The sequence below is a fragment of the Perognathus longimembris genome, chromosome 24, assembly GCF_023159225.1.
Source record: "Perognathus longimembris pacificus isolate PPM17 chromosome 24, ASM2315922v1, whole genome shotgun sequence".
NCBI lineage: Eukaryota > Metazoa > Chordata > Mammalia > Rodentia > Heteromyidae > Perognathus > Perognathus longimembris.
In genome coordinates, this window is record NC_063184.1 from 13035437 (window position 1) to 13062976 (window position 27540).

At 39.4% G+C, this 27540-nt stretch overlaps 1 protein-coding gene across 1 annotated transcript in view; it reads left to right on the forward strand.

Annotated features, from left to right (window-relative positions):
- Cfi (complement factor I) overlaps nucleotides 1–27540 on the forward strand; it is a 31010-nt gene that overhangs the window by 159 nt on the left and 3311 nt on the right. The window contains exons 2-12 of the mRNA XM_048333839.1: nucleotides 3157–3198; nucleotides 4785–5064; nucleotides 6489–6642; nucleotides 9628–9809; nucleotides 10598–10711; nucleotides 10928–11038; nucleotides 14784–14807; nucleotides 18198–18248; nucleotides 23245–23348; nucleotides 23525–23628; nucleotides 25753–26030. Coding sequence (XP_048189796.1) covers nucleotides 3157–3198; nucleotides 4785–5064; nucleotides 6489–6642; nucleotides 9628–9809; nucleotides 10598–10711; nucleotides 10928–11038; nucleotides 14784–14807; nucleotides 18198–18248; nucleotides 23245–23348; nucleotides 23525–23628; nucleotides 25753–26030 — 1444 coding nt within the window. The remainder of the gene's footprint in view (nucleotides 1–3156; nucleotides 3199–4784; nucleotides 5065–6488; nucleotides 6643–9627; nucleotides 9810–10597; nucleotides 10712–10927; nucleotides 11039–14783; nucleotides 14808–18197; nucleotides 18249–23244; nucleotides 23349–23524; nucleotides 23629–25752; nucleotides 26031–27540) is intronic.

The following is a 27540-nucleotide window of genomic DNA, read 5'->3' on the forward strand; positions in this document are numbered from 1 at the left end:
AATTCATTCTTTATGCAGTTCATTTTAAATAAATATTTTAAAGATTATTAAAATATGGCAAAAGTCTTAGATGTGACTTAGACAAATATCACATATTTCTGTTAGTAAGAATGTTATCTATTAATAAGTGTTAATAATTTCACTAAAAATGAAAAGGTTTTATATACTTGTATATATGCATAGATATTGAGCTGTTATTAATACAAGCATTTCATTTATTGTCACACTAAGTCAACAAACATTTACCACACTCTTTTTATATGTAAGGCTCCATGCTAGGAAAATAAGAAGCCTAATATCTTTCTTCAGTAGCCTTCTAGTACAGGTACAGAAAGGTGAGATAAATATATCACTGGGGAAATAATAAGAGAATTTCACAATGTGGCACAAATACTCCTTATTTACAATGACATTATGTCCTAATACATCCACATTAAATAAAATACTGTTGACTCAAAGATGCATTTAATACAGCCAAACATCATAGCCTATTTTATTGTTTGATTTGTCCTTGTAGTTTATTGCTGTATTATCAGTACACAAACACCTAGCCTACTTTACTTTTATTTGCCCTTGCAATTTATTACTGTGCCCTCAGCTCTATAAGCACTGTAAGTGATTAATAATAATTAAATCAAGGAATGTTCTATGGTTGTTTGGGAGGCAATATTCTTTTCTTACATTTTATTAGCATATGTAATTGTATAAGGGAATTTCATTATTAGATTTTCATATATGTTTACAATGTACCTGATGTTTACCTATACTCTCCCTTACCTCATTGTGAAACAATTTCAGCAGGTTTCATTGAAATAGAAAATAAAATGATCATGTTACTCAGAGATACCAACTGTTAAACATTGGATACATACTGTTAAATATTTGATATATAACCTGCAAGAATATTTTAGTTGTCATATATAAAATAATTATGTATGTATAAGTGTCTACATTTAGTTTTCTTTCTTTGTTTTGTGCTGATTCTGGGGCTTGAAGTCAGGGCCTGGGCATTGTCTCTGAGTTTTTGTGCTCAAAGCTAGCACTCTACCACTTGAGCCACAGCTCCACTTCCAGGTTTTTTGTGGTTAATTGGAGATAAAAGTCTCATAGACTTTCTGTAAGGAAACTGAGTCAGGAGGGCATCAGAATAAAGAAAGGGCAGAAAGCAAACTTAGCAGACCAGCAGGCTTTGTTCAGGGGAGAAGCCTGGGAAGGGGAACCAAGTTTCCTTCAGCCTGGCTGAAAGAGAAATGGCTCACTCACTTTATAACTAAGGTCTCTCTCTCTCTCTCTCTCTCTCTCTCTCTCTCTCTCTCTCTCTCTCTCTCTCTCTCTCTCTCTCTCTCTCCCCCTCTCCCTCTCTCCCCCTCTCCCCCCTCTCTCCCCTCCTCCCTCTCTCCCTTTCCCCTTCTCTCCCCCCTCTTCCCCTCTCTGCCCCCTCCCCCTCTCTCCCTCTCTCTCCCCTCTTTCCCCCCTCTCTCTCCCTCTCCCGCCCCCCCCCCTCTCATCAGTCAACAATGAGCCTGGGCACTGGCCCCCAGCCTCTCTGCTCAAGACTAGCGCTCTACCACTTGCCACAGCTCCACTTCCAGCTTTTTCTGTTTATGTGGTATTGCGGAATTGAACCCAGTGATACATGCATACTAAGCAAGTACTCTACCACTAAGCCACATCCCAGCCTTCCTCAATTATTTTTGTTAAGCGAAACAGACTGGTTGCTGGTTTAGAAGTTGATGCAAGGCTTTATATAACAGGCACAGGACTACTTCCATGGATGAAGCAAGGTAGATGGGAAGTGATGACCATGCTGAGAAACTAAGGCTAAAGGGACCTGAAACTCCAATAAGGAAAAATTCTACCTGGTTGTTCATGCTTAGGATCCAAGTAGCTGCACAAGGAAGAAATGGTTTGCATTGTTGTTGTTTTTTATTTATTGTATTCTACTTGAAGCCTTTCCCCATTTTTTGTCCCTTACTGTTTTCTATGGAAATTATCATTGTACTGATTGGTTAATGCCATAATAATAAAACTACCCTAAAATCTCATTGGTATTAAGTCTTGTTAAGGGGCTGGAAATATGGCTTCGCGGTAGAGTGCTTGCCTTGCATGCATGAAGCCCTGGGTTCAATTCCCCAGCACCACATACACAGAAAAAGCTGGAAGTGGCACTGTGGCTCAAGTGGTAGAGTGGTAGTCTTGAGCAAAAAGAAGCCAGGGACAGTGCTCAGGACCTGAGTTCAAGCCCCAGGACTGGCAGAAACAAAATGAAACAAAAACCTTTGTTTAGGATGTAAATCTGTAGATTGGCTATGGAGTGGATAGCTGGAATGATCTTCTCTTCAAGCTTTCATAGCAATGGCAGAGAAACCCAGGAGCACAAGGTCTTTCCTGGGTTCTCGTGAGTCACATCTGATCACTTCCCCTTAGTTAGAGGAAGTCATAAGGCCAGTATCAGAATCAAAGTATAGGGCAAAATATAATTTGGCCCAGAGAGAGGCTACAGAGGACTGGAATAATAGAGTAGAAAAATCAGTTCTATGTGCAATGTACCACACACAATTATACCAGAATCTGTATAGGATCTTAAAGCCTATTTGTATTTTTTTTTTTTTTTGGCCAGTCCTGGGCCTTGGACTCAGGGCCTGAGCACTGTCCCTGGCTTTCCTTTTGCTCAAGGCTAGCACTCTGCCACTTGAGCCACAGCACCCCTTCTGGCCGTTTTCTGTATATGTGGTGCTGGGGAATCGAACCTATGGCTTCATGTATGGGAGGCAAGCTCTCTTGCCACTAGGCCATATCCCCAGCCCCCCTATTTGTATTTTTTGCATTTGATCTTCATAGTAACAGTGAGATCATTATGGTAATTTACATATTTTATAAAAGAAGAAACAATAAGAAAGGTAACACTATCTACCTAGTTACTCATAGAAGGGGACTTTGTAAAAGTTTCTTTTTAAAATAAAGTGGGGGCAGAGGGAAGTGAATTCCTGTGATCCCAGCTACAGGCTGAAGCAGGAGGACCTAGAGTTCAGGACCACCCTGGAGACTACATAATGAGAAGGAAAAAAATTAAGTTAGCAGTGGGGTGAAGAAAGAGTGGTGGATTTTTTTTCTTTCTTTAGCCATAATTGATCATCTTGTTCCCTTTGTTTACAGGTTACAAGAAAAAGCAAGGTGACAAAGAAACTGGAACCTGAGGTAAAGCTAAAGACTTGGTATGGTTGTTGATAAGACCTAGACTAGAAGAATATTTCTTGTTTGTCAAATGACTATTTTACATTTCATGGTAGTTCTGTCTAGAGGAAAAAGAAATATCATTACATTAAGGAAAGGGTCAAAAAAAAAAACCCTCAACTCATTGGTACAGATGCTGGTACACATTTGGTAGATTAACTAGAGTATAATAACTGCTGGACACTTTTGACTATGTGCTTGTTACTAGGATATACAAATATGTTTATTTATAAATAATGAATGCACTGCTATACAAATAACTACACCTTAAATTTTGAACATAATATTTTAATAATGTTTAATATTTTAATAACTTGATTGTTGCTCTTTCATGAGATATCATTAATTATCCTTTTTACTTTGAGAATTGTTTTTTTGTTTTTCAATTTCAGTGGCATACTAACTGGAAAAGATACCTCACAAAGAGCAACATATTCAATGAATACACAGGGAGAGGTTCATCATTGATATTAGAGGGTAGAAACATAGATGTAAAACAATATTTCAAATAGTCCTCACTACTAACAGCTGGTTGGGCATCATCCATTCACTCAACATGAAAACTTAGGAACTGCTGGGTATGGTGGTACACATGTCTAATTTCAGGAGGCTGGGGCAGGAGGATCATGTATTCAAAGCCAGTTTAGGAAATAAGTGCTTGCATAGACATAAGGAAACTCTGTCTCAAAAAAAGAAACAAAAACAAAACCTCCTAGGGCCTTCCTTTAACCCCTACATGGAATCAATTATTGTATCTTATTGTTTTACCTTCTTCAAGTCGTCTACCAAATCATAATCACATTCTACTCTTGCTGCCTCTTCCTCCCCAGGTTTTGCATCAGGTGCACTCAGTACTTTTCACTCCAGAGTCAGGTCAGCTCATTACATCACAAATAGGTCTGTACTGTCTTTCTGCTAGCACAACCCTCTGACAATGCTATTTTTCCTAGCCTTGCTCAAATTCTACCTCTAGGAGACCTAGAAAGGCCATCACCCTATCCTGTGTCTCTAAGAACACTGTGTTATATTAGGTAATGTTAGTCACATTACAAACCACTGCCTGCCTCACATCCTACTAACTAACCTGTGTTTCTATCTTATTACCTATATACTAAGTCTTTAAGAGACAACCATTTCATGCTTACCTTATCAAGGGGTCAATAAGTAATTTTGCATTTAGCAATAGATGAATAAATTAATGCATAAAATTCAGTCCATGAGACTTTATGTAGCAGCAAGTTTCACATTCCTTTTAACATAACTGCTGAGATTCATCAGTGCGTTAATGACTGGGCTTTGCATCAGCCTTAGGATACTAATAACTCCCACTAAGTGCATGCCTAGTATGTGCCAACCATTGCATACATGTTGCTTCAACTTGTTAAAATAAAACTGCAGAGACTATTTCTCGTTTTACAGATGAGGAAACGGTAACTTGCCCATATAACTGCAAGTACCCCAAAACTGGGACTAGAAACTAGGTTTGTCTGGTTCTTAAAACAGCAGACCACAGCATCCTTTTGTGGGCTGGGTCCATCTCTGTTTTACAGCCGATTGCACTGTCAGATTCACCTCAAGAGGATCCGTTGGACAGCAAGTGCTTACTGAAGAAATACACACACCTTTCCTGCACTAAAGTCTTCTGTCAGCCATGGCAGAGGTGCATTGATGGAATCTGTGCTTGTAAACTCCCTTATCAGTGCCCAAAGAATGGCACCACGGTGTGTTCAGCCAATGGAAAAAGCTACCCGACTTATTGTCATCAGAAAAGCTTTGAATGTCTTCGTCCAGGGGCAAAGTTCTTAAATCAAGGAACATGCACACCTGAAGGTAGGGAAAACCTAGTTTCCAAGTCACCCTGTGGCATGAGAGGGACATTGGACACCATCTTTTCTTTTACAAAATCCTCTTACTATAAAAGGTTCTGAAGACAACCCCAAATTTTAAGAATCAATAGTAACTGAGATGAGAACTAAAGAAATCTATGGTCACTAGAATCTAGCCAATTCTGTGAATTCAGAGCATATGACTGGAGGTGACACTCTCTGCTGCCTGGTGCCTTAGAATTGTCCCCACTTGCTCTGCTTAATTAAAGGAATCATTTCCAAAGCCACTCAACTAGTTTAGACTTCAGTAAACAAGTTGTTATAGGAGGTTGGTTTTTACATGTAGTCTAATTAGGCCTCAACTCCTCCTTTGGATCTCCAGCCCCAGTATTTCTTGTAGCATTCATCACCTCGGGTCTGTATTTCTCCTCCAGACCCCACCTGTTGTCCCTGACTTTCCAAGAAGTTTGGGACAGCACTGATTTAGGATAATGCACTCCATCCTACCACACTTGGCATGTCAGGTCAGGAATGCATCCACATTCCATGCAGGTGCTTTATGCGGCACAGAGGCTGGGACTCTCACCTGTGGGTCAGTAGACTGTTGAAGATTAGAGATTTCACTGACATTTAGATTGAGTTTCAGATTCCTCTAAGTCCTGTCTCAGTTACCAACAATCTGTGTGACATCTCCAACTCCGTCATCTGTGCAATGTGAATAAAAAGCTCCTAAGTCACAGAGTCTTGTAGAAATCAACAAAATGGTGCAAGGAAGCTCTCTACACAGTGCTCAGGGCACACAGAAAGTGCTCATAATTCCACCTCTCACAGCAAAACTCAGGAAGTGACCAAAGATACTTCTGAATTTACAGAGGAATGCTGAAACATTCTTTGTAAAGGTACCAAGACATACCTCAGCCTACAATAGCCTGTATAATTTCCTGGTGTTAAGGTGGGGGAGGTACTGTGGAGAAAAAGGAACAAAGCTCCCTAGCTGAGCCAGACTCCTCTCCCTGTTGAAGAGGAAGAAGGCCCTAGTTGAGTTTATGCTGTGAGTGTCTGACATTAAATGCTTCGAATTTATAAAGAGATATAAATCCTCTCTATAGTTTTGTTAATTGCTTAGCTTACTTTTAAGACTGTGGACTTTGGGGTAAGATCAATGAAGCAAATTTCAGTTCCTGCCTTTACCTCCAGGGCCAGAAATAATTTCTAGACAGGTTCTGTGTGTCTGAAAAGGAACATAAGTACAGGCTCCATCTTCAGAGATATGATGTTAGGGTTCAGTGATTTTTTCCTACATAATTGGGCAGCATAGCCATTGACATAAGCATTCATGAAATGGTTGCTTTAAATGTTTTAAATTACAAGGGGAAAAGTGAATGCCTAAGTGTTGCTCGTGGTTTTGTTTTTTTTTTTTAATTTTAGGAAAATTTAGTGTTTCCTTAAGCTATGGGAACACAGATTCAGAGGGAATTGTTGAAGTGAAACTTGTGGACCTGGATGAGAAAATGTTCGTATGTAAAAGCAGCTGGAGCATAACTGAAGCCAATGTGGCCTGCGTTGATCTTGGATTTCAACAGTGAGAACTTATAGACGGGGATTTTTCTCAGGGTTGATTGTATTGTCCTAACTGTTTGCTTTCTGATTATCTACTCTTTCCATGCATCCTTTTCCTCCTATGTAACCTGAGAGCATTAATTTCCACCTCAGAGCTTGAAGGGAGGATTAAATATGTTCATGTTTGCCTAGCACTTAGATGTGCTGATCACTGATCACTTGTAAGCTTTCTTAAATACTTGCACTGAAACCCTTAGTGACTCTCAAAGTCTTAAATGCACTCATTACTGTCTATTTCCACTTGTTGTCTGCTTATACCCTGTATTTCTTTTCCTTGATTACATTGCAGGGATTTTCAGGCTCAATTAGTCTTTTTTTTTTTTTTTGCCAGTCCTGGGGCTTGAACTCAGGGCCTGGGCACTGTCCCTGGGCTTCTTTTGCTCAAGACTAGTGCTCTACCACTTGAGCCACAGCACCACTTCCGGCTTTTTCTGTTTATGTGGTACTGAGGAATCGAACCCAGGGCTTCATGCACTCTACCACTAAGCCACATTCCCAGCCTTTGATCAGTCTTTTAATGTGTTAATAATTTCTTCATTGATCATTACTGTTATTGTTTTTATTTTTTAGCAGTACTGCAATTTGAACTCAGAGTCTGTGTGTTTCCTGGACAAGTGCTCTACCACTTGAGCCATACCTCTAGCCTCTTGCTTTATCTGTTTTCAAATAGTCTTGAGAGTTTCTGCCTGGGAAAGATGGGACCTCAGTTTTCCCCTATATATGTCTTCCTCATAGCTGAGATTACAGGCATACACCACTATCCACATCCAGTCCTTCACTGTAATCTTCCTCTTTTTCTCTACTGTATCTTTCCTAATTCCTCAAGTTGAATGCATAACTCTATCATTTCCTATTTTTCTTATGTTCCTAATATAAACATTCAAAATACAAATTTTCCTCTAATTTGCATGGTACAAGTCTTCATAAGTGTTACTTTATTTATTATTAAATTTAAACTATCTTCTAATCTTCAGTAGTATCTTTCTTTGGTCCCTATATAATTTAGGAGTTTGAGTGGATATATTAACTTGCTTTTGATTAACTTTTTTTTTTTTTTTTGCCAGTCCTGGGGCTTGGACTCAGGGTCTGAGCACTGTCCCTGGTTTTCTTTTTGCTCAAGGCTAGCACTCTGCCACTTGAGCCACAATGCCACTTCTGGCTTTTTCTATATATGTGGTGCTGAGGAATCAAACCCAGGGCTTCATGTATACGAGGCAAGCACTTTTTGCCACTAGGCCATATTCCCAGCCCACTTGATTAACTTTTTAAAATGGATTTCCTATTTAATTGCATTGTGGTCAGAGAATTCCATTGTATGATAACTTTTTAATATTTGTTGGGATTTGCTTTGTACTGGGTATATTCAAATACTTCAGGTGTAGAGTACTTTAAAACATAGACATGTTATCTATTAGGATCAGCAAGGTTGTTAACTCTTACGTTCAAGTCTTTTTCCATTTCTTCGCTTTTAACCTTTCTGTATCTCCATGATAAGTATTTTTCTTTCCTTCCTTCCTCTGTCCATTCCTTCTTTCCTCCCCCCTCTCCCTCCTCCTTCTTCTTTCCCTCCTTTTTTCCCTCCTTTCCTCCTACGTCAACATCCCAAGTGCACAAGTGGCAAACAACTTAGTTTCAACCTAATAGTAAACTCTCTTAATCTTCAATCTCTCAGTATTTTTCTCCTGCCATGTTTTGCATAAAATGAAGGGCTCCTTGAGGTTATTTTATTGTATTTTATATAGTACTGTTCAGTTGTGAGGTTTTTCTTATCTACCACATTGCCTCAACTTCATAACTACTATATCTTCATATGGATTCAGAATGGTAAGGAATATAGTACCTAACCTTTTGTTCTTTTCATTTCAATTAGTCTGATCAATAGATTGCCATTAGAATTCTATTTATGGTTCCATTTGTCTATGTATCTTTTTTCTTTTTTACCTAGTTTTCCTTATTTGCTTTTGAAAAGTAACAAGAACAATTGAATGTGGTAGAAGAATAGTTCACTGTAAGTCATCATCTCTAGGATGTTGGGTAACTGAGAACTTCTCTACACAAATTCTGAACAAATTTTAAAGTCTAAGTACCGGTAAAGAGATGCTAAAATATCAATACTATACCAAGGCTGAATTGAAGATTCAGCTTAGTATAAAAACAAATTGTAATGATTAGAGTTAAGCCCAATTCATCTACTAATTCTTAAGCAATAATGTGCCAGTTAACTAAGGCTTATAGCATGGGGCATGTGGAGAGACTCCCAAAGGGAAAGATGAAAAATCTGAGCCAAGCATACTTGATTTGTATTTCTTAAACCTCTGATTAAATTATTCTACTCCCTCACCTGGAAAGAAAATCAATGAAAGGAGAGAAGATATGTCAGACTAGAAGGAAACCTCAGCAATGAGAAAGAAGAATTCTTCCTTAATAAGAAATAGGAATAGGAAAATCAATTATTGGCGGAGCACTTGACATTTTTTAAAACCTTGGGTGGTTAGTCTAGTGAGATAGTTATATTCACTATCTGTCTGTCTTTCTGTCTGTCTGTCTATCTATCTATCTATCTATGGTGCTGGTACTGGAGCTTGAACTTTAATTGCTGTCTCTTAACTTTTTCATTTAAGGATAGCACTCTACTATTTGAGTTATAGTTCCACTTCTGGCCTTTTGGTGGCTAATTGGAGATAAGAGTCTCATGGACTTTTTGCAGCCCAAGCTGGCTTAGACCCATAATCCTCAGATCTCAGACTCATGAGTAGCTAGAATTACAGGCATGAGCCACCAGGGTCTATTCACCTTTACAAATGAAGCTATTAAGGCTCAGAGAATGTATAACTCATCTGTTTACAAGTTGAGAGGTAACTACATTAGTCCCTTACCTTCTACAACAGGACTATAAACTCTAAAGTACAATTATTCTGCCCCTATGTTTGATTTCTTCTATTTGCAGGGGTGCTCTTGGTACTCAAGGAAGGTTTCATCTACCTTCAGATCTCCATATCAACACCACTGAATGCCTGCATGTGCAGTGTCGGGGATTAGAGAACACTTTAGCAGAGTGTACTTTTACCAAGAAAAGAACTAAGAATTACCAGGGTTTAGGCGGTGTGGTGTGCTACACACAGAATACAGGTTAGTGACTTACTTGCCTGATATTTTCCATTCCTTCAAGACTGCCTCTTTCACCTCAGGCCTGTAATAAACAATGACTAAAACCCACTTCTCAGTCAAGGAGACTTGCTTTCCCCATTATTCCTTTTAGCCACCCAAATATTACTCCTCTCTACTTCCTTGATGAAAGCAAAGTTGCCCCATTCCTCTCTGCTTCCTTTAACATTTGTATTAATGTTACTACAGCAAACATGAGGATAAGAAGAACTTTTAGCATCTATTTTGAGCATTTTAGCTCATGTATCTTTCTTTAAGATGTTCAGCCAATACCTACTTTTCCCAGCAGTCACTGCTACTTTTCTCCTCCATCATCTCATTGGGATATGTTGGCCATAGGTTTGGTGTTAAACACCAAAGCCACACCCTGTCCCATCAACATGTAAGTGGCATGGTCCATGTGTGCCCTGGAAGTAGGGGTGGCACTAGCAAGAAGACTGCCACTAAAAAGAGAAGGTGAGCACCAGTGTTTGCTCATGTCAGCTAATGCTCCTGGTTCTTGATTCCCCTCTGGCCCAGTAACTACAAACTGCCCCAACCAGGACTGGTTTTGAAAGGGCCCCCATGAGCCAGTTTTGACATTTATTGTCATCATCAAACATATGTCTTATATTGATTATACCAGTAGATTTTACATAATTTCTTGAGGTCTAATTTTTATCCTAATGACTCCATTGTTCCAAAACATGTGATGAGGATATTATGCACCATTCCATAAATAAATTTCACAAAGATAACTCCTGCTTTTACAGCTTCTCCAACAAGTCAGTCCTTCCAGTGCGTGAATGGGAAATACATTGCTCAGGAGAAAGTGTGCGATGGCGTCAATGATTGTGGAGACCAGAGCGATGAACTGTGCTGTAAAGGTAGACAGAATGCTGTTCCCCGACCCCCACATTCATTCTTCTGACTAAAAAAGTTAGAAGCAATCTTACTGTTGACTTTAAGTTTCCAGTTCATTCCATTTGTAATTATGATGACGGAGATTGGGCCCAGGGCAGGCACTCTGCCACTGAACTACCCCAGCATCCACCTTATCCGGTTTTAAGAAGCTGAAGAAACTTCTGTTTGTGTTTGCACAGAATGCCGAGGTAAAAGCGTCCTTTGTAAGTCAGGCGTCTGCATCCCCAGCCAGTATAAGTGCAATGGTGAGGTGGACTGCATTACAGGAGAAGATGAAGTTGGTTGTGAAGGTAATCTAAAGTTTGTGGTGTCTTTTCCCTTTCACTTTTGAGTCCAGAGGTTATGGCACTTTTTGTTGGGCAAACACTGAACACAGAACCTTGCACTAGCTAAGCACTAGTGTCCATTTGAGTCCATAACCACCCTAAGGCCTGGATTAGTATCTTTTTTTTTTTTTTTTTTTTGGCCAGTCCTGGGGCTTGAACTCAGGGCCTGGGCACTCTCCTGAGCTTCTTTAGCTCGAGGCTAGCACTCTCCCACTTGAGCCACAGCATCACTTCTGGCTTTTTCTGTTTGTGTGGTGCTGAGGAATCAAACCCAGGGCTTCATGCATGCTAGGCAAGCATTCTACCACTAAGCCACATTCCCAGCTCCCTGGATTATAATCTTAAGTGAGAGTAGTAGTAGGGATATTTCTGAGTAGGCATTTGACAAACTATAGAATGTTCATTTTCACATATCTGCCTATTATTGCAGAACATGAAATATTCTCACATATACAAAAAACAAAAAGGCCTGATCCTCTGTGAACCTATCTTCTGTTATTAGTTACTGGTATCTTGCTAGACTTGTTCATTTTTCTTCCAGCTTATTTTCCTGTCTGTGGCTTTTTTATTGTAGTATTTTCAAAAATGCTTCAGATGTATATGTACATATTAGTGTATATATACACATATATACTATATATCAAATACTATTCTCTTTCCAACAAACAGTAATATTCATTTAATAACAATACCTACAAACAATAACATCATTTAATAACAGCCCTGTGTAAAATTTCCCATCTCAGAAATGTCCCTATCAAGCTAATGAGAACACAAATGTTGGATTTATTAAATTTTTCTTTTAGTCTTTAAGTTGCCTCCCCATAGCCTTACCCCAGTGTTTTCATGCAATGATTTTTTTAAAGAACAAATGGATCCTTTGCCTATAGTATGTCTCTGGATTTATGAATTGGTTAGATGTAGAATTCCATATTTTGGGCTTGAATTCTTTTTTTTTTTTTTTTGGCCAGTCCTGTGCCTTGGACTCAGGGCCTGAGCACTGTCCCTGGCTTCCTTTTTGCTCAAGGCTAGCACTCTGCCACTTGAGCCACAGCGCCACTTCTGGCCGTTTTCTGTATATGTGGTGCTGGGGAATCAAACCCAGGGCCTCATGTATATGAGGCAAGCTCTCTTGCCACTAGGCCATATCCCCAGCCCTGGGCTTGAATTCTTGATAAACTTTGCAGAACAACTTCCCATTACTCATAATGTCTTCCTGTCTGATTGTCTTATTTCCAGTGATGCTGACTAACATTGATCCCTGGGCAACTTTGATGGATTCATTTTTTAAAAATCCCCACATCTTTTAGCAGATGTTATGATTGTTGCTTCCATCTGTTTTGTCAGTAGGGGCTATAAAATATCTGTTCCTAATTGCATGATCCTCTCTGCATGTATTGACTGAAATTCTATAGGGAAAATGTGTTTCATCAAATACATTTTGTTTCCATAAAATGTAATATATAGCAAAAAGGTAGAATAATACCAGAACTCTCCCTTTACTAACCAAGTCTTGGAGCTCATGCTGGTGCTCTGGATAGTCCCTAAGGGTGAGAAATACAATGTGCCTAATCTCTGCCACACAGATGGACATGTCCTTCATGAAGGATATTTCTCTTTAGGGTGTCACCTTTCTTACCCCATGAGTCTGTACTAAGTTTCTCAAATGTGTACCAGGACCTTGTGGAGGTAACAATATACAATGCACATGTAAACGGCCATGCCCTTTTGTAGATCTTACAGGGCAGTGGGGAAAGAATGCCAATAAATATGAGAAATAAGTAAAAGCTTAATAAAAGAAAAAATGTACTAAGAGAGCAAATCGTATGCAAGGAAAAGAGGAAATAAATTGTTAGACGCACATTGTGAAATTTTAGATAAGGTGTTATGAGAAGGATTCAGGGAGATGATGCAAGCAGAAGAGAACCCCAGGCAGAGCGATGGCAGGGCAGTGTTCCTCTCAGCACAAGAGCATCCCTCGTTTGAAGAACAGCAGAAGGAAGCCAGTGTAATAGGTGGCCCAGTGATGGTAGTGAGGCAGTAGCAAGAATGCAAGAGAAGCAGAGGTGAAAGGCATCAGGGCAGATCAAATAAGAAATGAAGTCATGCTCCAGTATGTGACTAAACACAGTGACATAGACTGACCTCATACTTTAAATCTAGATTTTTCTGACTGCTAGGTAGGAAATGCTTCTGTTGGGACAGGGAAGAGGCAAGGATCCAGTTCAGAAATGACTGCCGTAATTAAGAGAAGGATGTGTGACTTGGACCCGTTGGTTGAAAGGGAAGTGATAAGAAACAGCAAGGTTCTTCATTGTTTTTTAAAGATAGAGACAGTAAGACTTATCGACTGATGGAATTCAGTTAAAAAGTGATTGCAAGCAAATGAGCCATCAAGAGTAGTGGCAAGATGTTAGCCTGCGAGCTGAAAGGATGGGGCTGCCTTCAGTGAGCATGGGGAAGGCAGGGGAGGACCACCAGTGTACATAACTGCTCCACTTGTGGACTGTACCAGTGGAATGCTTGGAAATGCCTAACAGCCAGCTTTAGAGAGGACGTGGGAGCTGTGATTTGTAGCTCTTGCCAATGTTTGGGGTATAAATACTCCACCGTGGTAGTTTCAAGCCATTGGCATGTTGTGGTAGAAAGTTGAGGAGTCAGAGGCACCACGGGTTCTTGAGAACTGGTATCAGACCATACCACACATCACTGGGTTACTTCAACTGCTTCTCGTGGGCTTTGTGCTTGCCTTTCCTTCTCAACTGTCTACTTAAAAATAGAATCTATCCAGTTATTTTCATATTTCAAATGTCCGCAGGTAAGTGCCTCACACATAAACACTGAGTAAAGGTTGACAATATGTGTGAATAAATTAATTGAGACCAATTATATTTGGCACTACTAGATAGGCCAATGTTAGATGTACTGACATCTTGTTTAATTTTCTGTTGATATTGGTTCTTAAACAACATTTTTTTAGGATATCAGCTTTTTTTAGGATTTTAATTTTATCTCATTTTAAAAAGGAGATGAGGAAAAAGTGCTTTTGTTTTCAGTTTAGTTCAGTCCTTAATAGAGACAGAGAAAAAAGGGAAATATTTCAGATAGGAGAAGAGCAAGCCACAACTCTTGTCAATGAAATTATACATTTAATCGCACTTCTTTTATGTAATAATATTTTAGACTTTGTCCTTTTCCCCGTGCTACCTGCTTCTCTTTAAAATTATGAGGAAACATCAGGAAAGGACAAGTAAGGGCAGAGATGTGAGATTAATACTTGTGACTTTTTTGCTTACGGGGACACAAATCAATAAATCATAAATCAAAGGAAGTTTAGAATGTATCTTGAGTGCTTCTCTTTTATAAGCTCTGCTTTTATTAATACACGTTAAAACAGTTACAAACTCTCTATAACTCTGTAGTAAATTTGCCACCAAGTGTGTGTTCAAATGGACCTGAAATACTAGTCTTTTAAATCCCAATTAGAATGATTTCTACAGCTGTAAAATTGGCATATGGTTAAAGCATAAATTCAGTTAGTCATTGTAAAATTTTAAAGTAAATGTCATTACTGTTTGGTTTTCTTTTGCTTTTATTAACTATGAATTTTGAACTGTTATACTGTATTTCTAAAATATTAATGGTGTGGGTATATGAAATGAAATTATTTTATTGCCTTAGTGAGTGTTTTGTTTGATTTTTGTTTTAGGATCCAGACTTCCTGAAACTCAAGGTAAATCCTCTCTGTGCCAATCTTGGGGCTTGAACTCAGGATCTGGTTATTATTCCTGAGCTTGTTTTGCTCAAGGTAGCACTTTACCACTTGAGTCATAGCTAAACTCTTGGCCTTTTGTTAGTTTATTGGAGACAAAAGTCTTACAGACTTTCCTGCCCAGGCTGACTTTGAACCATGATCCTCAGATCTCAGCCTCCTGCATGTCTAGGATACAGACATGAGCCACCAGTGCCCAGCTAGTAAATCTATTTTTATAATAGAAAATTTACATTACTGTGGAAAATAAGGTGTCTCAATCTTTATGATATCTAGAGTAATACGTAGGGTGTAGGGGTTTATTCTGTTAAAATTTAGATACATAAAAGGAATTCATTATAAGGGAACAGGAACTGGGTTCTGCATGGATTGATAGAATGACTAGCAGATACACCAGTAAAATAAATGTACAGTTGTATGAATATGCTAGAAAGTTCTCCTTTGCTCTGGTAAATGTCTTGGTTTTGGTTTTCTTCAGGACTTTTACGCTCTCAAGGTAAAATTTTATTGCAATATCATTACAATATTCAAAACTTGAAGCAATTGCCTTTTAATACTTTAATGCAAATATTAACTAAGCATGTTTTGATGATGCCTTACCAATAATTGAGCTTTTCCATTAGTTTAGGCACAGGGGCCTTTGTTTGGTGATGAAACTTTCAATCTCACACTCCTATCTACCACCTGCAGACCAGAAAACCACCCTGAATGGAACCCTCCTTACACATTTTGCCTTTTTTTTTTTTTGGTCGGAAGTGGGGCTTGAACTCTGGGCCTGGGCGCTGTCCCTGGGCTCCTCAGCTCAAGGATGGTGCTTAAGCCACAGTGCCCCTTCCACATTTCACCTCTGCCAAATATTTCTCTGCCCTTCCTTTAATTTTTCTTTTTCAAAATGTAGGCAGCTCCTAAAGAATTGTCACCAGAAAAAATGTATCACATTTCCAGATATCCTCAAATCCTCAGCTCTTTGGGGCTACCTTTCCCTAGTTACTTGTATAAAATGATCACTGTTCCAGCCCACATAATGCCCATGGATCGTGGTCCTTCTCAGGACTCTGGGATTCCTGAGGAATTAACCAACTCAGAACCACTCCTTCCTCTTAGCGTCAGCTCTCACTCACCATCTTGCCTCTCGGGAGCTACTATTCCCTGCCCTCTCTGATCCCATTTCTTCTTCTTTGTTGTGGTTCCCTTCCTCCTTCCCTCCCTTTTTCTCTCCCTCATCTCAGCACTCAACCTCAGAGGAGTTAATGATATTGCTCAACTCACTGTATGTGATCTTTATTGTTTCAGGCCTGGCCCCCATCTAGCTTATTTCTTTTCCCTTTATCCCTCTACTTTATTCCCATTCCCTTCCCCCCCTAATTCACATTCTAATGCGACATAATGCACGTGTCATTTTGTTTGTGTGCTGTGTTCTCTAATGTTCATTATTCTATAAGCATGCATTTTTATTCATATAGCATTGTATTGTAGGTCTCATGTTTCCTTTTTCCTCTTCAAAAGTGTTACACTTTAAAGATCTGTCCACATTCTTATGTATTCATCTAATCTGTTACTTCTTATGCCTCCATAAAATATTCTGCCATGTTCGTCTTTCCTAATTTACTCTCTGCTTTCTCAGCCATGGACTTGCAGCCTACAATCACACTGTAATGAGTATTCTCTGCTTCAGGGTATATGGGAGGATTTCTTTGAGACACCTAACTGGGCAAGGGATTATTGAGTCTTGAGGAATGCATATCTCTAATGGGCCACTTGTCCCTGCATGTTCTTAGGCAAAGCTGTGATGCACCCATCCTCCCATCTCCCAATACTGCCTGGGGGTTCTCCTCACCCCAACAGCAGCTAGCATTATCCAACTTTCTGACAGTCACCAACTGTCAAACAATAGCATTGTTTACTTGCTTATAGTCTGGAAATAGCCAACGATTTTGGTTTTAGACTCGTGTGTATAGGAGCATTTTGAGTTTCCTCTACTTTTTCTTTACTCTCTCCAGTTAGTATCTTTTCAATAGTTCACATCTTTTGCTTAATTTAAGATTTCTTCCATTGCATTGTTCTTCCTTACTGATCTCCAAGGACTCTCTTTACATTCTAGATATTGATCAAGTGTCACTTTTAGATATTGCAAATACTTTGTTCTATTCTCTCACTCCTCTATCTGTTAATGCTATTCATCTTGAAATTTGTTGAATGAAACCCCTTAACCTTTATGTAACCAAATGTTTTTCTTGCGTACCTTTTTTTTTTCTTTTTGCCAGTCCTGAACTCAGGGCCTGAGCACTGTCCCTGGCTTCTTTTTGCTCAAGGCTAGCACTCTACCATTTGAGCCACAGTGCCACTTCTGGCTTTTTCTATATATGTAGTGTTGAAGGATTGAACACAGGGCTTCATGTATATGAGACAAGCACTCTACCACTCGGCCAGATTCCCAGCCCCTCTTGCATACTTTTGAGGGTTTGTGCTGCTTTTCTAATACTCAAGGTAGTTGAGCTACACTAGATTTCCCCTACTTTGCTTTTTGAGCACTTAATATGAATGTTGCCTCTCATTCACAAGTGTGCCTTGTAATGCATCTGAGAAACTTCTTGCTCCAGAAAACAACTTAGGTGTGTGTTATAACAGACATATGTACCTTTGCCCCAAAGAGAACTTGGGAAATTCAGGAATGTGAGCCACGATTGCTTCATCTAAGTAGCATTGCCTTTTCTGGACTATGCTATCTCCATCATATCCCAGACACCCATCAGCATGTTGGTGGCTGTAGGCCTCCAGATTCCCAGGCCAAAGAAATCATGTTCTATCTTCTGAAAAGTTCTAGAACAGCAGAGTGAAGATGGCAACACCCTATATAACTTCAAGAAAAAGGAAGAAAAGGATATAGAAGTAAAAGTACAATTGCTACCTATATCTACTCCTGAAACCAATGAGCTATATTTATGGGCATGACCCCTTTAAGAGATGCATTCTAGTGTACACTATGAGAGGGTCCTTTTAAATGATAGTTCCGCTCTCTTGTCCATGCCCATAACTGCTTCCTTCTCATGGAAAGAGTTTTGAGTGCAGAGTTGAGGAAAGAAAGTCTTTGTCTGCTCTTACTATGGAAAGCTACAGAACCCTGAGTCTCACAACTTATACCAACAACACCTCCAGTGTGTGCCAGCAAGAATTTCTACCCTTTACCAGCCAGAGAAAGAAAATCAGATGACATGCTTTGGGGAATCCTGTATACTCATTTAAAATGGGAGGACAAATTTTAAGACAAATTATTGTCGATTTTGTTTAAATGATTTCATTTTCTCTATAAACGTAACCGTAATCACTGGATTTTTGTTTGTTTTATCATAGAAGAAAAAGAAATAGAAGAAATAGAGCTTTTGACTCCTGGTATGGATGTGGGTAAGTTAATATCATACTTTTTCACTTTTTATTGGTGGCTCATTGGTTTCACTTAACTTTGCATTTTAATGTCATGTGCGTATGTACATTAAATATGACTATATTGTATTTGTAATTTATCAAAATAATACTTAAATGTTTATCAGATATGTTGTATAAAAGGGTTTATTTGTGATATTTCCATATGTACATCTAAATGTACTTTTGTCAAATTTACCCCTAAACATTTTTGGTTCTCCCCATCACTCTTTAAACATCTTAATGGAGTCCATTATTCTATTCTTATACATGCATATAAAGTTCTTTGGTCATGTTCACCATCCCCTCTACCTTCTTCTTTTCATACTTCCTCTCCCACTCGTTCTGACCCCCATTTAGCCCCTAATATATATTGAAATTGAAAAATATATCATTCTTCTCCTTTCCTTATCACTTCAAGGAAAACAAGCACGAGTATATATGTATACACACATATACATACATATATATGTATATTTGTCGCTTATAGGGCTTGAACTCAGGCCTGGACACTGACTTCTTTGCTCAAGGCTAGTGCTCTACCTCTTTGAGCCACAGCTCCACTTCTAGTGGTTAATTGAAGATAAGAGTCTCATGGACTTTCCTGCCTGGGCTGGCTTTGAACCACAATCCTCGGATCTCAGCCTCTTGAGTGGCTAGGATTAAAGGCGTGAGCCACCAGTGCCCAACTCAGCACAAATGATTTTGAGAGAACTACTTTTGAAGCTAGGTTAATTCATACAATTAATCTTGAAATAAAACAATTCTCCAGACTTACATAGAGCAATATGAACTTTGTCAGGTTAGTTTTGTCCAAAATAATCAGCTTTCAAACATGAACTTGCAATGCACCCCCTGAAACTGAAATATAACCAATGTAATTGAATGAACCTGTTCTTTTGCTGTGTTATAAGTCATGATAAGAGGAAGCTTTTGAAGATCTGGCTTGTTTCGCACTAAGAGTCAAATTAAGTTAAAGTATTAAGTTATTTGTGTTAAACTTGGACTCAGTTAAAATATTGTTATTTTCTATATCACTTTAGATTATGTACAATAGGGAATAAAATAGATACCTGTTTTAGGACTTTTGTGTGTATGCTAAGCCTGGGCACTGTCCCTGCGCTACCTTAATTCAAGGCTAGCACTTTACCACTTGAGCTACAGTTCCACTTCCACCTTTTTTGGAAGGTAATTAGAAGTAAGGGTCTGACAGACTTTTCTGCCTGGGCTGGCTTCAAAATGTGATCCTCACATCTCAAACTCCTGAGTGGCCAAGGGTGGTGGGGGGTATAGAAGAAATGAGAGAAAAAGAGGGAACAGATGATACTAAGCAAAAGGAAAGAAATGTACATATCACCTAATCAGAAGATTTTTATTTTTTGCCAGTCCTGGGGCTTGAACTCAGAGCCTGAGCACTGTCCCTGGCTTCCTTTTTGCTCAAGACTAGCAATCTACCACTTGAGCCACAGCACCACTTCTAGCTTTTTCTGCTTATGTGGTGCTGAGGAATCGAACCCAGGGCATCATGTATGCTAGGTAAGCACTGTACTGCTGAGCAACATTCCAAGCCAAGAAATTGTTTAATTGTTAAATATTCCTAGGGTTCATAAGCTTTGTAGATTAGAATGATGATTTCCATCATTGGGAAAGTAAAAGAAAAGAAAAGAAAGAGGGGGAGGGAGGGTGGGTTGGGGGAAGGAAAGTGGGTTAGAAATGAGGAAGGAGTAACAAGTATGACAAGAAATGTACTTACTACCTTACATATGTAACTGTAACCCTTCTGTATGTCACTTTGACAATTAAATTTAAAAAAACCCTCCTGAGTAGCTAGGCTTACAGACATCAGTCACCAGTGCCTGGCTATTTTTTTTAATTTAATTTATTTATTAATTGAACACAAATTTTTTGGACAGGGTGTTGTGCAAAAGGGTACAGTTACATAGTAGGGGAGTGTGTACATTTCTTGTGATTATCTTATGCCCTGTTTTTCTTTCCCTTCTCTAGGTCAAATAGACATATATACAATATACAATATATCAAGAACATATACATTAGCCACGTGGCCGCGCCCAAGAAAATTTGCCTAGGGCTTTAAATGCAATGTCGATATTAGACAATATGTCAACAGTAGTCTAATATGAACGTATATACCTAGATTTTGAGCTATTGTATTCCACTGAGAGGTCAATTTTTGACCTTTATGTGATAAGTAATTGTTTGGTTTTAGTTACATACTGTTGGGTCGCTGCCCCAATCCTGTGGGAAATACTATTTGGCAAGCAGTTTTGGGTTTCACAGACTTGGTCTCTACTGTCTCTCCATCTCCCTTAACAGTCATATATCAGGGAGATCATGCCCCTTTGTTTTCTGTGTTCTAGGCTTGTCTCGCTCAACATTATTTGTTCGAGTTCTGACCATTTCCCTGCAAATAACAATATTTCACCATTCCTAATAGCTATGTAGTATTCCATTGTGTATAGGTACCATATTTTTTGGATCCATTCATCTGTGGAGGGGCATCTGGGTTGTTTCCATATTTTGGCTATTGTGAATTGTGCCACGATAAACATGGAAGTACAAATGTCTTTTTGATATCTTGGGTTTTGCTGTTTAGGATAGCTGCCTAGGTAGGAGTGGTATGGCTGGGTCATAGGGTAGGTCTATATTGAGCTTTTTGAGAAACCTCCATATTGTTCTCCATAGTGGTTGTACTAATTTACACTCCCACCAACAATCAGTGCCTGCAACAAATAGGGGAAAGACTCGACAAATGGGATTACTACAAATTAAAAAGTTTCTGCACAGCTAAGGACATAGCCACCAAAATAGAAAGACAGCCAACGATATGGGAAAGGATATTTACCAGCACAGCAACAGACAAAGGCCTGATATCTGTCATCTACAGAGAACTCAAAAAACTAAGCCCCTCCAAGCCCAATAAACCTATTAGGAAATGGGCAAAAGAGCTAAAGAGAGACTTCACAAGAGAAGATATAAAAATGGCAAAGAAACACATGAGGAAATGCTCAACATCCCTGGTAGTAAAGGAAATGCAAATAAAAACAACCCTGAGATACCACCTCACCCCAGTTAGAATGGCCTATACTCTGAACTCAGGAAACAACAAATGCTGGAGGGGGTGCGGGGAAAGAGGAACCCTTCTCCATTGTTGGTGGGAGTGCAAATTAGTACAACCACTTTGGAGAACAGTATGGAGGTTTCTCAAAAAGCTCAATATAGACCTACCCTATGACCCAGCCATACCACTCCTAGGCAGCTATCCTAAACAGCAAAACCCAAGATATCAAAAAGATATTTGTACTTCCATGTTTATCGTGGCACAATTCACAATAGCCAAAATATGGAAACAACCCAGATGCCCCTCCACAGATGAATGGATCCAAAAAATATGGTACTTATACACAATGGAATACTACATAGCGATTAGGAATGGTGAAATATTGTTATTCGCAGGGAAATAGTCAGAACTCGAACAAATAATGTTGAGCGAGACAAGCCTAGAACACAGAAAACAAAGGGGCATGATCTCCCTGATATATGACTGTTAACAAAGGGAGACGGAGAGACAGTAGAGACCAAGTCTGTGAATACTGTATATGTTCTTGATACATTATATATTGTATATATGTCTACCTGACCTAGAGAAGGGATAGAAAAACAGGACGTAAGATATCACAAGAAATGTACACACTGCCCTACTATGTAACTGTACCCTTTTTTGCACAACACCTTGTAAAAAAAATTTGTGTTCAATTAATAAACAAATAAAAAAACAATCAGTGCCTGGCTATTTTAGGACATTTTAAATGAAATTCACATACTCACTTCTAGTTGCCAGACCCCCAAATTCATTATATTAAAAAAATCCTTCAAAGGGTGACAGATTTAGACCTCAAAGCAAGAAATACTAATCAAGAGCATTTTTTCTATTTTTTATTCAAGATTGTATTACTTTTCAGACATTACCCAAATAGGCCTCAACCGATGAGGTCTTTCTTCTGTCAAAAGTCCAAGCAACATTTAATGCTTGCCACTACACTTCCTCCAACCCAGGTTTCTGGATGAATAGCACCAAAACCAAAACAAACAAAACTTCTGTGCACATTCCTTCTCACTTAAGCATGCACAAAATCATTCATGGTAGCACTAAATTTCCTTCCTCATTTGGGGCTAAGGAACAAGTTTACAAAAAAAAATTTCACAAACGATCAATATACATAGAAAAGAAAAGATAATATATTGTACTTTATTCTGTCATCATTTCTCTTTCAAGCTCATGTCTTAAGCTGTGCTGTTCTCAGTGACAAATGTGTTCTGTCTCCATGCTCACATGGGAAGAAAGATCATCCAATGCCTGATAGGTCTTGCTCTTTTGATTGTCCAGGGTTCCAGGCATGTTACCTCCTAGGGTTAATATGATGTTTAAATGATGTAAACTATATAAAAAATGCTCAGTATGGAGGCAGACACAGAGTACTCAGCATTTTCAAAATGTTAACATTAGTATTATTAAAGAGCTCTGTACAAATAGCTGTGGAAAGGAAAGACTGTCATAGGGAAAGGATGCAATTTCCCATATTGTCAGTTTATTCTGACAATTTCAAAATGTGACCCACCCTTCCCCACCCATCCCAAGTTCTCACGGCACAGATGCCTGGACAGGTGGCGTTTCTCATCTGCCAGAAGCCTGTAAATGTTTAACCCCTCGGCCAGCTTCTTTCTGCCTCAAGGCCACCTTTGGAGAAAATGTCAGAGAATCAAGCCAAATTGAGTAGTAAGCCAGAAATGTTCAGCAAGAGAAATAGTACCATTTGAAATCCAAAACAACTTATGACTAGGGCCTATGGTGTATTAGCTGTGATCCTGCTGATTTTTGTGGCAAAGATAATCAAGAAATGGCTGGACAGATGCTAACAGGTTCAGGATAATAACAATATGATCTTTTCCTTCCTTGAAGAAAGAAAACTGACAAAATCCTTACTGCCTAAAATGTCCTGTGGGGTCAAAAGAAACACACACATTCGAAGGAAGCGAGTGGTCGGAGGAAAGCCAGCACAAGCGGTAGGCCTTCATGACCATTCATATTTTCTTCCTTGGAATAGCCAAGTCAGAACACGGGATGGTGTGATCATAGGAGACTGGAGGCTTACAGTGGAAATATCTCAGGGCTGCCTGCCCACTCCACTGTCTGTTAGAACAGCAGTGAATGGCTGTGACCACACAAATGTCTTTTACAGGGAGACTTCCCATGGCAAGTGGCCATTAAGGATGATGAAAAAATCAGCTGTGGGGGAATTTATATTGGTGGCTGTTGGATTTTGACTGCTGCACATTGTGTCAGGTAAAAGTAAATTGTCTTCAGTATGTCTTCGCTTTCTTGAAACAATGAAAAGGAGTAATGGAGATTGTGGTGGATGATAAATAAAAACATCTATAAGAAGTCATTAATTTTCACTTCACTAATTGCTAAATACTTGCTGATATTCATAAGCAGGAGTCCAGACACCGTTCTTCAGACACTTCTGTGTTCTCCACAGACTCAATTGTTGATTCCATTGCAAACAGCTGACCAAGTGCATAGGGACTGAATTGCTTGCTTGGCTCATTTGCTAGTGCAGAAACCAAAGTGCTCAGAAGAGTTTATGATACTAACTTAGCATTTTCTCTGGTTTCACTCAAAGAGATTTAAAGAGCTAGCCTTACTCTGAAAACACCTTGTCCCCAAATACAGTCACATGGGGATCCAGTCTGTGTGACAGACAAAACGGTCTGATGATGGCTAAATGGCACCACTCGAAAGGTGCTTATTGATGAATAAATCAAGATTAACTTGGAGAAGGGCTAAGTTCAAGTTTCCAGTCTCAGGTGTGACTTAGAGTAAAGGAAATGACATTTATTGAGTACTTCTTACAGACTTAATGCTGGACCAGGCCATATCTTATTGAGTATTCTTAAAAGTCATTCACCCTATTTTGTAGATAAATGGACCCAAACTACCTCAAATACCCTACCACTTGAGCCATGCCTCAATTGGCTTTTAGTCTGTTTTTGTTTTTGTTTTTTCAGACAGTGTCTCATACTTTTACTACTGCCCACCTTGGCTGCAGGCCATGGACCATGATTCTCCTCCCTCTCCCTCCTGATACCTGTGATGCAGGCACAATCACCATGAATCCCCATACCCAGCTGGTTACAGTTTTGTGGGGGAAGACACAGGGGGTTCCAGTACCAAGGCTTGACCTTAGGGCCTTGTCCTTGTTCAGCTAGCTTGGTAGGCTGGTGCTCTTCCACTTGAGCCTCTAATCCATCTTTTTGCTGGTTAATTGGAGATGGAGTCTTACAGATTTTTCTGCTTGGGCTGTTTGTGTGGTCCTCCAAGTCTCAACTGCTGAGTAGCTAAATTATAGGCATGCTCTATGAGCACCCAGCTTCCCAGCTTGTTTTTGTGACAATCAGCCTAGGCTGACCTCAAAACACAATCCTGCCGCCTAAGCAATTTTAATTTCTAATCATTTAATTCTCAAAACTTCTCTTCTCCTCCTTTGTTACTACCCTGCTCTCTCACCTGACCTTGGGTGAATTGCCTCTTAAGTAATAATTCACACTGTCTAGCCACTGCCTCCACCTATCATTCTTTCCTGTGCAGCAAGAGTGCCATTTCTACACTTCATTTTACCACTTAAAACTCAGTGGTTTGCAATCTTCTTAAGATAAAAGAAAATCTAAACAAAAACTCCAACATGGCCTATTGGGCCCCACATGGAACCTTAAGTCAAAGCTTACTTGTTGACTGAAACAATTATGTAGTGTCTGTTCACATGTTTTACAGGAGAACACTTGTCTTTTTCAGTGTCATCATCCATTTTGTGCTGTATCGTTTGCTGAGTTCCATGAAAGCAGGGGTGATTTTTGTATTTTACTCATTTTGTGTCCCCCCGCTTAGCACCAGTGCCTTCTTTGTTCATGTAGTATATATGCCCAAAGTATTAATTGAGTAAATTGAACAAATGAGCACATTTAACCATCAGACAATATTCAAGATTTCTGATACTGAAATATAGCCAAAATAATGAGCAAAAAGTGAGAATTGGAGGTATGGCTAAAGTGGTAGTGCAGCAGCCCAAAGCAAGTGAAAGGCCCTGAGTTTTAACCCTGGTGCTGACAAAAAAAATCCACTAAGTTGGTTAAGTTTTATTGCTTAAGGAAAATCCATTTTGAAATGCTTCATTGTGAAGATGCACTAGACTATGAGATGGTAGGAAGAGTGAGATAAATTGGCCAGCTCTTCATTTCCCAGTGATCTAGCTCTCTCCTAAGTAAATTTAATCTCATGGCTTCACGAGCACAGGATTTTTTTTAAGCTAGGAAGATGAAAATTAAAGAGAGAATATAAAGATGAAATATTACAATTCAAGACTTATACGTTTTTCTCAATACGTGTTATTTCCCTTTTCATTTCTTATAGACCCAATCGAGCACACATTTACAGAATATGGACCGGATTTCTAAACTGGATAAGATATGATGAGGACTTAATGGTTGAGAGGGTGGAAAAAGTTATTGTCCATGAAAACTACAATGGAACCACCTACCAAAATGACATAGCTTTGATTGAAATGAAAAAAAAGCCTACCCGCAAAGAATGTGATATCTCTAATTCCATCCCTGCCTGCGTCCCCTGGTCTCCATATCTATTTCAACCTAACCAGAGATGCATCATTTCTGGCTGGGGGCGAGAAAAAGGTACTTGTTTTATAACTAATTTTTTAATTGTTATTCAGCATCCAGGGGTGGGAAGTGAGAGGTGCTAGAAGAAATAGAAATGCATGTGAGTGAACTTCTTAGAATTAGAGACAGACTATCATAACGCAGAAGAGTGAGCATGCTGGTGGGCTTTGTAATCTGTGCATTTGCTCAGCAGGACATCATGAACAGGACAATCCCCAGACTGGTTTACTGCTCTGCTGTCCTGTCACTCCTGTGAAGTTCTTCATGGGTTTTGAAGGGTTTGCATCCCACATGCCCTTTTGCACTGGGTCTTACACATGATATAGCCTATCCTTATGCAGACTTTCAAAGGACACCAAACTCTACCCTGAAGTTGATATTGAGAGGTCAATATGAACCAAGAAAAAAGAATAGACATTGTCACCCAGTGTGGACTCCCTGAATTTGTTGGAGGGATGTGGACAGAAGGTAAAAGGTTTGGAGAAGAAAAACAGAATAGCGGTCCCTATAGACTGGGAAGGGAAGTGAGGAGGGTGGGATGGAAAGCACCTAAGGGAGGGGCTCCAAACAGCTAAAGTGGAAGAATTACATCTGTTCTTTAGCACTGTGGCTGCTAAAGCAATGGATTTTTCTTTTCTTTTTTTTTTTTTGCCAGTCCTGGGCCTTGAACTCAGGGCCTGAGCACTGTCCCTGGCTTCTCTTTGCTCAAGGCTAGCACTCTGCCACTTGAGCCACAGCGCCACTTCTGGCCTTTTCTATACATGTGGTGCTGGGGAATGGAGCCCAGGGCTTCATGTATACGAGACAAGCACTCTTGCCACTAGGCCATATTCCCAACCCAGCAATGGATTTTTCAAATGTTGCAATTTTCAAATGAGCAATTTTGTGGAGAGCACAAAATTCTCAATGCATAAATAACATTCATGTTTGAAGAGAAAGATGTGCTTGTGCTAATTTATTACCCACTGTGTACATGCATTGAATTACTATAATGTACCCCACAAAGTTAGCTTCTTAGAACTGTAAGTATTGAGGAAGATGACACACAATGATAAAATATGTTATAAAGAGATTGCTGTGAGCTGGGGGGGAAAAGGGAGATAGGACAAAGATTGACTCTGCACACCTGAGATGTTTTATCCTATGTTCTTGTGTTTTCCTCATTTGTTCTGGTCTGTCAGTCAGCAGTACCTGGCCCCTCTCCTTCCATGGACCAAAAATGTCAAGAACCCAAATGGTCACTTCAATATAAAGCAAATTCTAACTCCCCTTCCAAGTGCTTCAGATTACCAAAAGATGGATTTCCTTCCAGACACACAAAATTCTACACTGATAACTTCCTTTTGCATTTGGTCACTGTAAAAAAAAAAGTTTTCACTTTAACAAGCTTGGACAAGGTATTCAGGAACTTTAAGAAGAAGTCCTTTGTGAGAAGACCTCATTTCCAATATCTAGCCAATTCCCTGATGAGCTCAGTGACTTGAGGGCAAGGATTGCACCCCAGTGATCTCAGGATACCAGGCCT